Here is a 12,410-nt window from a genome sequence, read left to right on the forward strand (position 1 = left end):
GCATTATGATTATTGTGAAGTTTAAATTGACCTCTCTGCTCTTCAACAGCTCGATGTGATATCAGTATTGCCATTTGAAGTTTTATATTTCTTCTTCGGATTTAACCCAGCATTTAGAGCAAATAGGATGCTAAAGGTAAGATCTGTGTTAGTGATGGATGGCTAACCACACATAAATGTTTTACAACCCAATGGAATGTTGTTTATAATATTTAGGAATATGAAATTTAGGAATTGGAAAATACAGCTACAATATCAGTAAACAAACCAACAAAAAATACAAGATATAATCTATCCAAATTAAGCCCTTATTCTCTTATTTTTCTTCTGACCTTATTATTTCCTACTTTCAAAAGGTGTTTTGTGATTAAGGCTGGTTTGTTTCCATTATTTAAATTAGATCAATCTTAAATTATCTGTTTAGTTCTCAAAGATTAAAAAAAAAAAATTTAAGATCACTAATTAATGCCGAAGTATTTTACTCTTCTGTTGGTAATGTCAGGTGCTTAAAAGCAAGGGAGGCAATTTTAAGGACAACATAAATGATACACAGCATATTTAACAAGTGTAAACCCACTTTTGTTATCGAGTCCAAAGACATCTGGAGTTGTGCAATGAAGACGCTGAGAAGGGATTAGACAACAGCCCTCTCCCTGCATTTCATGGTACCTAGCAGGCCACTCTGTGGCTAAACACATTCCCCTTCACACAAGCAATATGTTTACAAAGAATTGGCTTTCATTTAAAGTTGGAGGGGGAACAAGAACTCTGAGAATAAAATGAGGGTGCTCTTCACTTCAGTTTTCAACAAAACTTCAAAATTCCATAAATCAGAACCAAAACAATATGAAAGAATGAAAAGTTAAGCAGTACCCCGTATTAGGCAAACAGACATGTACTGAACAAAACCAGAGAAAAAAGCTACATGTGAATATTAAGGGCTATCACTAAAGGTAAACTACAAATAATTAACAGGAGGAATTTGGTATAGCAGCAATTGTTACTACATGTTATCGTCTAGTATGTGGTTGTTGATACATATGATCACTTACTGAGAATTACTGGAATTTCAGAGTAAAAAGGGATTTTTATGTGTGTAATTCTCTCTGATAAAGTTGCCCAAGCGATTATATATGTTTGAGGAAGTAGAAGTCATTCATCTGCAGCAGTCTGACCTAACAGCAAGGTTGTTTCTATAATCAGATTAATGGGACACTCAACGCCCAAAAACAATGTTTAACTCAATTTTCGTCTTTGCTTTGCAGTTCACCTTTTAGTTAAATGTTTAAAGAAACTCAGACTACCAAAAAACCCATTATTTTCAAAATGTGTATGTGAACTAATGCCTGTACTATTAGAAAAAGATGTGTGGTGAGGAATAATGATTGGATTACTTTCATTTGTTTTCCATTCAGCATAACACATTCTTTGAGTTTAATGATCGTTTGGAAGCTATCCTGGACAAAGCATACATCTACAGGTATGTGCTTGTTAAACTCTTGTAGCATGCAAAGCTTGGCACAGAATGCATTTCATTTGATATCATGACTTGTCAGTGAAGCACTGGATGGAATATGATACATCTTTAACTGTTCAATTTAAGTTTTTTAAAAATATTTATCTTTATTGTAATCATTAAAATAATAAATGTAAAGCTTTACTCACATATGAAATCTACCTCAGTTCAGCTGGCCTGGTTCAGGCAAAATGTTAACCAAATTGAAGCTCCTGACAAAATTTAACCAATCAGAATTATCAGAAGTTTTTTTAGTGAAAGAGCTAAAGAATGGTTTCTTTAGGTTGCTAATAGCAGTGCCAAACCCTCAGTAGCTGTTTATTTGTACTTAATAAGAGTCATGAGCTTGAGCCTGTGTCAACGTTTTTCTTCAAATATACTCTCACCATGAACCTGGCATATACAGAAGCTTGATCCTCCACTGCATTGACTAAACTCGGAATGAGAATCGATTCAGCACAGATCTCAGTGATTATAACTGTTGTCCGCTGCACTATGTTCTCACCTTCTGCATTGAGTAGAATAATACTGGGACCAACTCAAGCAGCCATTGGACATGGATATGGCAAGTGTCATAGGCCCCTCAGCAGTCAGTGATGCTGCTAAGACCCAATGAACCCATCTACTCTGTCACCATTATTGTCATCTACTGTCAGTGTCATCAGCTGTAGTTTATCCTGTGCAATTCCTACACCAACAGATTTTTTTCCCCTGTCACAGTTTTGGGGCATATATTGTTCCTGTGTACTGCTGCAGCAGAAATAATAAGAATCTGTTTATCATCTTATTCTATTTCAGAGATTATTGCACTTAAATGGTAGACTTGGTATTTGTACGTTGCAAATGAGATATTTTATGAGATTTAGAAACTAGTTCACTCGAAAAGGAGTTTGAAACATCATCTGTTTCATATTTTCATGTACCTGCAAAATAAAACAAAACTTAGAAATTTGAAAGTTCTGCTAAAGTATTTTTGAGATGCTGACCTCCACAAAGCTTATTCTTATGTCGCCCTCTCCTTTCACTTATTGAAGAGTGTTTTGTGGTTTGGGATTTTTTTTCTTTTTTTAAATTCTTGTTGTTACAAGAGAAGGCTTGTCTGAATTTCCACAAGATGAGGAAATTGGTTTTCAGTTTCTGAATCACTGCCTCCCTATCTTCTCCAATTTCTAATCTCATTAAAAAGAATGAGTTTTCATCTCTCTTGCTTATATTTTTAAACTTTTTCTAATGTTGAGAACTTTTAAAATTAATTAATTAATTTCCATATTACTTCCTTTGCTTTGGAGTCATAATTCAATGCCTTTTTTGTATCTCCTATAATATTTGCAGTGAGTACTGGGAGATACAGATTTTTAATATAGATGGTTTTGAACCAAGTAATTAGCTTGTATGTAACAGTAATGTTGTGTGTATATGACTTTCAAGGAAATGGGAACAAATTAGCAAACCCATTTTCACCCAAATAGGCAGTTTTGCAAGGGACAGAGTTTCACACTATATAAAAGTATGGAATGGGAAATGGTTGTTTAAAGGACAATCTGAGAATGAGATGTGTATATCTTCAAACTACCCTAACTTTGAAGGATGTGATTTATGTATCAAAAAACAGAGAAGATGTTCATTTAGAAATGCTAAGACACACACAGCAAGATCTCACTGGTCCTGTAAAATGTATGAAGTAGCTGGAAAGACAGAGCCAGTTACTCTGCAAAGCTGTTCTGCCTTGTTAGTTTAGACAGTTTTGTAGCATGGTATTGGTTGAGTGCCACATCCATGTGTTGCTGCTTGTGTCTTTGCTTCCTGGTCACAGGCCCACTTACACTTTCCAATATTAAATCACTTGCAGAATGTAAACTGCAGAATGTAAATATTACGAATTGAATCCATTTTCTACCTCATACTCTTAAGAGGCCAGAAACCTGAAACGTGTGAAACAGAACACTCTTCATAGCTAAAATGCAATTTTAAATCCCACTGAAGATGTGCAGAAAAACAATGGTAGAGCACATGGATGTCAATATTGCTCAGCATATATAGGTTTAACAGTATTGACGCTTTATTATCTATAGGCTTTCCCATCAGTGCACTGCTAAGATTTGTGGTAGAAAAAAAATGCCTGCATACTGAGCTACCAAAATGTTATATTTTGTATTTGCAAAAATACCTATTAAATATGTCATGCCATGCCCTGATACAATGCTTTAAAACATACTTCAGAAAACACTGATTCTCAGTTTTTGAGGTGCTCATTGGTAAAAACATTTATATGGCAGAGATCTTTTAATTGGCTTACCAGAAGGCATTAGGGTAAGGAAAGAAAAAGGACAAATGGAGAAGAGCGGTTGTTATACAGAAGAAGAGTATAAATGGGAGCTAAAAAATATTAAAAAGATGGGCTGTTTGTGCAAAGTACTGCATTTTATTTGAATGTAACAATGCTGTTTTGATCTGAGATCCTGGTATGGTCACCATTTGAGCGATAAGGCACCAATTAACTGGATAATGTCAAACTGAACTTCTACACAGCAAGTGTACATGCCTGAGTGGATTCTCTTCTCAGACTCATTAGTTTGAGTTTGTAGTAATAGAGCTAGCAAAAGTTACTACATCTTATCTACGCATTGTGGTAGATTCAACATGTGCCTAGGGAATATATAATATATAGTACCAAAGGCTTCCAGAACCTTTACTCAGACCTCAGGAGTCCACTTGCATGGATTCAAATGTGCACAAGACACAGCATGGTCAATATTGCAATATTACTATATCACATCAGCTATCTGCTGTTCTCAATAGCTTGCAACCCTAAACAGACCTGTCCTGGAAGCACACCAACATTTAAACAGAGAAGTGACATTCATTTGTCAACATCCTAAAGAAGAAGAGTACATACAGGTAGATTGCTCAATGGCGTGGAAAGGCAAAAGAGGGCATGCAATGGCACCTGAAGAACCAGCACAGGAGTGCGTAATAGAGAAGCACCCACAGAGATATTATCTCCCATTAACCTAGTTTATAGACCTAACTTAGAACTTATTAAATTTTAATAAAACCATGGATTCAGTTACTATGCACCACAAACTGCATTGAATTCTAGCTGTAGAATTCAGATAAACTCATTATGTACCAGCCTCCCCGTGTTTAGGCAAGTCCTGCACTTTCCTGCTTATTTATCCCTTGCCTGTATGAATATTTGAATGGAGAGATAAATCCAGGAGATCTTTCTTTTGATCCCCATGCACTGAACAGAGGATATACAATGAGATTATTATTGTATTAAACAGAAAGCTGCTTGGTGCTTAAGTAGTTCATCATTGGTGTTCTTCAAAGAACTGGTCATAAGCATAAGAACAGGGATTAGGAATGATATAACTCCTGCTGTAGCCACTAAATCATACTATTTAGTGCATCTACTGCAGGCTTCCTAGCACAGCTCTTGTAAAGCAGTTCATTTCTGACCTCAGACATTTCTTGTCTTTGGTTCACAAGTTTTGAGCCTATCTTGAAAAGAGTTTGGCAAACACATTAACCCTCTAGACTTATTAATATAGCTTCAAATTTTTGTAAATATTCATAGCCAATTAAAGAAGTGGATTATAAAGTCCTCAGGGAACCATAATTTAAAAATTACATTGTGTCAGATATTCTAGGAAAGATATTTATTTGACCTTGGACAAATGTGAGAGACAGGTAACTGCCAGCTATTTTTTTCACAGAGTCAATACAGGTGGGGAACTACTTAGTGGATGCTTAGTATAAACATTGTTGATCCAAAAAACCAATCGGTTCCACATTCAAAGGAAGGAAAAATGTTAGTTGTTTTACAGGAATCTGTTGACTTTTATAGGGTCATTCGAACAACTGGATACTTGCTGTTTATCTTGCACATTAATGCATGCCTGTATTATTGGGCTTCAGACTATGAAGGACTTGGCAGCACTAGATGGGTGTACGATGGCAAAGGAAACATGTAAGTCCTTTTCTCTTGCAAGAGATTTTTGTTGATTTTGCTCCTTCCTGCATCCCCCTCCTTTTCCCATGCCTTTGCTTGCAGGGTATGCCCTTACTTTACAAGTGCCTGGACAGCAAACTTTTAGCACCATGACTCCTGATTAGCAGCTTTCATTACTAACACATATTTGGAGGGCAGGTGCAGTAAATAATCAGTTCACCACTTTCAGCTTTTATAGGTATATGAGTCAGTGCTAAGCACTAACTTAATTGAACATTTAGAAAGCAACAAGGGTCATAAATTAAACTTACTGATTGCATATGCACATGGGAACTATTAGAAGGATTGCAGAACAATCCCTCAAAGGAATCAGAGGCACAGATGTTTTTTTCTGCCACACAGCATTGTGTCATTAAAATGCAAGATTTTAGTCCCTCTAAACACCACGGTGATTGGTCTGAAAAAGTTCCACCCACTTTATCTGATCTTTTGAGAAGGTCATGCTTAAACATGTGGCAGAGTGTCTCCAGTGGGAAGGACTGGATATTGGCATACTTTTCCACAAACTCCTTGTGACAGCAATAGGCTGGATGCCAAGTAAGGGACATTCATTAAGATGATGGAAAGAAAGCAAGAGAAAATAGCAAAGTCATAATATATTTTGTGTGTAGTTATATAAAAACATATCTAGTACGTTCAGATGTATGAACGTTCATTTCTTTCAAAGGCCATAATATAGTTAAAGCCACAGAAGCTCAGTTTGTTCATTAATTACATTCTTTGCAAAACCACATGTAATATACTACTGCTGTCATAAATCACCCTTTAAACAACATTTCACATTTCTCTTGGAGACACGCTTCTCTTGCTTGTAATTTTGTCAGACTTCATGAGTCTGGTGTGAAGTCACTACCTTGAAGGATAAGAAAATAGCCTGTGAGAGTAAAACACACTTTGTGTAAAGCAGCATTGATTTTTTACAGTTAGGGTTCTCTCTCAAAAAAATGACATGGCTGAAGTTTCTGCACACCACTAAAATACACAGCTTGAGGATTGCAGTCAGACGTGTGCAAGCAGGCACATGGAGCTCAGTGGGACCACTTATGCAAGTAAAGTTATACACAGGTATTTATTCGCAGGATCAAGGCTTCCAGAAATCTGACAAGAAAAATGCAGAATGAATTTCCATTATAGCTATTTTTGTTAATGTCATTCTTGGGAATACTTGCCTCATAATTAAAAAATAAGGTAACTAAGACTGAGCAACTTGATAACTCCAAAAGTAGAGCGCTTACTCAGTCTTCAAGTTTTTAATGTTTCTTCAGAACAGCCTAAAGAACAGGCAAGAAAGTCTTCCTGTTTTTCACCGACAAGAATATTTTACATTTCACTCAGGGAAACAATTGGCAGGAATTATTTGCTAGCTTGATCACAGACAATGCAGTTGTGCCCAGAGGCAATCATCAGGTTTTTTGATATTTTGTGATACCTTTTCCATGAGGAGACAAAAACACTTCTCAAATGATGTCACACTGAAATCATATGGGATTTAGGGCAGAATTTTTTATAAACAATAATAATAAACTGATAATTCAAGGTCTGCATTACATGAGATGCTGAAATAAAATGCATATTAGAATATATCCATGTAAGCCTCATTAAGCCATTAATCTACCTCATCTTGATATTGGTTGGTGAATGTATGACTTTATTCTTTTGCCTGTATCTAACTCATACTAGATTATATGGTTCCATGTACATGCAACCCCAAAGAATATCCCATGTTGAGCTGCCTTTCGTAACATATAGCTTAGTATCCCACTAACAGCAAATGCCTTCTGTATGGGAGGGTCATCGCCTTAGAGAATCAGGCATGACAAATTATCTGATTGTCGAATATTTGGGGATTTTTGATAGAGAGGCATTGTGTGAACATTAGTTATTATTGGAGATGCAATGTGAATTTAAATGTATCAGACAAGATACTTCTAGGTATATTCATTTCTCTGGGAAGCAGGAATGAAGAACAACCTGGGAAAAATCTGTCAGAAAAAGTGACCAGAACTGCAGTATATATTATGGCACAGCAGTGCAGATGTAATTAACTTTCGCAGAGAAGTCAGAGTTGCTAATATTTGAAGCAAAATATGCCATTGGTCTCACGTAGAATGGGAACACATTCAGAAAGAAGATAAGAAAAACATAGCTTCTTAGCTAATTTAAAAAAATGACAGTAAGCAGTTTGACAAATAAATCAAAGTTCTAGTGGTGTCAGTTTACACTGACCCAAAGCAAACGATCTGGCACTGATTTAGTAGCATGAAGTTTTATGTAGAATCCCTTCTGTGTCCATAAAATGTTGCTAGTTATGGCTAAAACCAGTTCTTAAAAATGTCAACACTTCTAGGATCATTTTTTTTTTCCTTTCCAGGCTAAAAAGAATACACAGACAAGTCTCCCTTATCAATTTCATTATATATATGTTCGTGAGCAGGCATACTAACTGGTGAACTTCAATTTATAACTAACAAACAGCTGTACGCTGCACTCAAACCACAAGCAAAATTATCAAAGCAGCTCTTTTGTCAAATTTCTGCTAGCTGTATTGTTTTCCAGCTTGTGTTCAGACTTTAAAGTGTTAGTGCCAGTCCAATAAGATTTGAGGTCTTTTGCATGGCAGCCTTCAATCAAAGCCTTTGACCTGAGGTGCAAAAGGCAGTCAACTTTACCCCCCTGCAACGCACCCAAATTAGCCACACAAGATGTTCCCAGCATTAAAACTGCACTCATGAGCTTGGTATAATTAGGCAGACAGACCTCAGTCTCTCCTAATGCGGAAGGATAGCATCCCTGGTGCAACACCATAGCGTAGAGCCTATATAACCACGGCAGAAGGATATTGAAAAGGTCTCTTAATTATAGCTAAGTGAACAATTTGAACTATATGTGTGTATTTACAATCTAATTTAACTACCTAAGTAAGAGGTCGGTCTCCCTAATTCCTCAGGAGAATAGACAAATCCTCCAGAAAGGGATTCAAGGCAGGAACGTAATGTTGTTGTTCTGAATTGTCCCATGGAAGTATCTGTCTCTTACATCACTGCCCATAAAGGAAACGAAAACTAGGGAGCTGAAATTCTCATCCAAACCTCCCTGGTCAGCATTAAATTTAGGTAAAACAAATCATTCCACTTTGCTCATGGTATATTTCTTCTGCTGTTTGCAAGTCATCCGCAAGTAGTCTGCAGAATTCTCCAGCACGTTTATTAATCAAGACATCTATTTGCATCCTGATGATGTTTCTGTATAGCTTGCTGCCTTCCTGCTCTGGGCACAGACTTAGTGGATATCTGGAAGTCCCAGAAAATGGTCACTGTACGTGTCTAGAACAACTCTACTTCTTTGGTATGCATTGCCCAATATGCAGTAAGACTGGTATATCTTAAAAGGTGTCTTGTGGATATCAGCTATACATTGCACTTGCAATAGGTCTGATGTGTCCACTCGCAGTGCTTTCTACACATAGGCAGTTTTGTGCCTCCAGGCAATCTGTGAATGCACAGCCCAACTCAAGTATGTCAGACCTAATGCTTTCAGACCTGCTACTTGCAGCCATACTTTTTAGATAAAAGCTTTGTCGTTCACACGATCCTGTCTGAGATCATCATACTCACAGCCACCTGATTCATAAGTCACTCAAGAAAAAGAGGTACCAAGAAGGAGGTCAGTAGAGTACCAGTTTATAAAGGCCACTTCTTTACTTTGCTTAAGCCTGTCCTGGTTGTAATCTGAGAGGACTCAAACATGATAGCCCTGAAATAATGCTTCCCTGGGCTGAAATGAATGTGTGAATACCACCTTAAAATCTGATAGCCACATGCACAAAGATTTGATTTACCTGTATTAACCAAAACCGTGTAACAAGTTTAGCGTATTCTGAAATGGACTTTTATGAAAAAGATTTCTATTGGCATAATATTACAAGGTATCTTATTTGCAGTGTTTCTGAATGTTTTCATACCTAGGACTTATTTTAGGGAAAAATCTAGTAGTTTGATTGCCTGAAGGATAAACATACTCTCTATGTTGTGCAGAGAGAAAATCCCTTTCTTGTCTCATGTTGTTTGCTTCAACAGTAATTTTATAGAGGGCTAGTAAGCCGTATGGTGAGCAATGATGGTTTCCAGACACTAGCTAGTAGGAAGCGGAGCTGTTAATACTGTTTGAAATACGAGTCTGTTTTTTCTGGCTTTCCTTAAGAAAAGTTTACAATCTAATTTCTTCCCTTCTTAGGGAAAAAAGCTGCTTTATATTTCAACTGTGTAACTTTCATTTCAGATTAAAATTAAAACAATAAAATGCATAAATGGAGAAAATATGAAACCTGTGCCTAAGAGATAGTGAATATCATGTGACTTTGCCAGTGGAAAGTTTCTTTTGAAGTAAAATTACAGAAGAATATACTGTATTAACTATGTCTTCAGAAAGGGGTGGGCAGATCTGAAAAAAATCTCTCCCATTTTGGATACACAACACTGCAAAGAAGAATGTGACCCCTAAATTCTTTTGAGAAGCTGCTTTCATTCTTTGTAGACATTCCCAGAATGAAGATTATATTGTCTGTCATGGTGGACTTAGCAAGCTTGGCATCCAAGGCCATTGGGGGTGAGGGAGTTGGTAAATTACTTTCTTTTCCTATAGTAACTAGAACAGAAGTAATGTTAATTTCTTTACTTTTATATTCATAAATTATACATGTTTCAAGCACTACAGCATTCTCAGTTATGGCAAATGAATATGATATTAATATGCTTTATATGATAATTCCCCTCAGACAAGCTAGAGACATCATTTTATGCTTAAATCTGCAATTCTTCCAAAACAGATCTGAGGCTTTTTCTTACTATTTACTTATGCTACAGAAGTCTAAGAGAAAGCTGCCACTTACGCATACTTTGCTGGAAGCATGCATAGGTGATGATTCTTTTTGAACCCAAGTGAAAATACTATAGCGGTGTAATCCAGCTGTTCATTTTGCACACCTAACAAGGAAAAATTACATGATGGCAGATATGCAATGAATTTTTTCACTTAAAGACTCTGAATGAAAACAGCCAGTTCTGGCTGTTAAAATCTAAAACTAGAGAACTATGGTAAAAGTGATCATTGTTACTGCATTTCATTAATCTGCAACCAAGACAAAAGTGACTTTGTAATGAAAAGCAAAAATTGATTGCTTGGTAAAGCCTGACATTTTAGGTGAAAGACTCGGAAACACTTTTGAGTAATTTAAATAAAAACCCTAATTAGAATTGGTTGTTATTCTATTTTCTCATATTTGCCCAAAACCGACCCTCCAATTGTATTGTTACATGGACCATTTATTAATAGGAGTGGAGTTCATATCTTAGTAAGAGAGGAGTTTAAAAGTGGAGGCCACCAAATGAAAATGTACATCTGAAGTCTGCAAGCAGATCAGGTGGCCTCAGATTCAGGGTAGTCATGAGAAGATGCATGCAAGACTGTCTATTTCAAAACAAACATCTCCAAAACTATTTCTTCTGTGGTTTTTTTTTTATTTCAAACTCGGTAAAATTCAACAAACAGAAGGAATCTTCATTGCTTCAGAAGCAATAGTCATAGATGAAATAATAGAAAATCTCATTGTACAATTAAGGAAAACGAACTTCCACTCTTAATCGGTAGTGAAGCTGAAGCCTGACTGTACAGAGACTTAGGAAGTCAAATTCAAATTAACAGGGGGCCTTTAAAAATATTCCTAAACCAATTACTTTTTAGCTCAGAAAAGAAGGAAATGATAGCACATTCATGACAATGATTTGAACTAATGAATCCCAGCTGCACAGTATGGGGAATGCTGTGTTACTAGTGGTGCCGTGTTTTAGAACAAAATTTGAAACAGAAGCTTAGAGATGCCAAGGCACTTTATATATATAGAAAAGAGAGTTACTATGACTATCCTCAAAAAAAAAAAAAAAAAAAAAAATTCTGTCCAGGTCCTTTTTTGTTTTCATAAACTTGTGCTATCATACTAATAGAAATATACCACTTGAATGCAACAGGCTCTGTCGTGCACAAGGCTGTACAAAGAGGGCTGTACAAACAGGACAAAAAGTCTTTGGCCAAAGAGCTCACAATTTGGGTATGAGAAGTAAGAGACAGCAGGGAAGGAGTCAATATAAGCAATACGTTGAAGCAGTCTTAGTGACTGACCATTGCTCACTGCTATATTTGGCTTCTAGATCGAGAGAGTTCTGAGAACAGTCTTCAAGGGTGTTAACAAGGTGGTTTTGTAGCCATTGATGGACAGCTCTTCCCAGGCACGAGGGAAAGTAGTGACGAAGGCAAGAAAGTGTTTGTTAAGGTGATAGAAGGGGTAGTGGAGGCTGGCCACTAGGAGAAGTTAATGCAGGAGTCAACCTTTCAGTGCTGAATAAGTGAAGTGGCTTGGAGAAGCTGGATTAACATTCAGATTGTGGAAACATGTAACTTCTGTTTGACATAACCCAGGAGGCAGAGCCAATGAAGGGTGCTCAGAAGCAGAGTGGGAGGAAGACCAACATGGTTAAAGGGGTAGGAAAATGAATGGGCACAAGAAGGACAACACTGCATTTGTTGTGCCCACCATCAGGCGTCATGCTGGTGTCATCAAGTGAAGCCATGGAGGAGACCTCCAGATGCACGTGCATCTAGTATGCTACAGATAAACTCTGGGAAGTCTCTAACACTTTTACACTGCTGTTAAAGTCATGGCATCTTCACTGGTACTATTGGTAGCTACTGGTAGCATTCTAACGCTGTTAGAATGTCCACCTTGGCAATTTGTTACAGAAGTCTTCTGTAATGCTGCATAGAGTTACTGGAGAACAGTAAGTAACTGCTGCATTTTCCATATATTCTTATTGTACTGTCAGTGAG

General features: G+C 36.9%; 1 protein-coding gene across 1 annotated transcript in view; it reads left to right on the forward strand.

The window, feature by feature from the left end:
• The window catches only part of CNGB3 (cyclic nucleotide gated channel subunit beta 3), a 53,677-nt gene that overhangs the window by 24,879 nt on the left and 16,388 nt on the right, over positions 1–12,410 (forward strand). Inside the window, exons 7-9 of the mRNA XM_072851163.1 lie at positions 50–136; positions 1,416–1,480; positions 5,367–5,489. Coding sequence (XP_072707264.1) covers positions 50–136; positions 1,416–1,480; positions 5,367–5,489 — 275 coding nt within the window. The remainder of the gene's footprint in view (positions 1–49; positions 137–1,415; positions 1,481–5,366; positions 5,490–12,410) is intronic.

Source organism: Ciconia boyciana, chromosome 2 (genome assembly GCF_034638445.1).
Source record: "Ciconia boyciana chromosome 2, ASM3463844v1, whole genome shotgun sequence".
In the NCBI taxonomy this organism is placed as follows: domain Eukaryota; kingdom Metazoa; phylum Chordata; class Aves; order Ciconiiformes; family Ciconiidae; genus Ciconia; species Ciconia boyciana.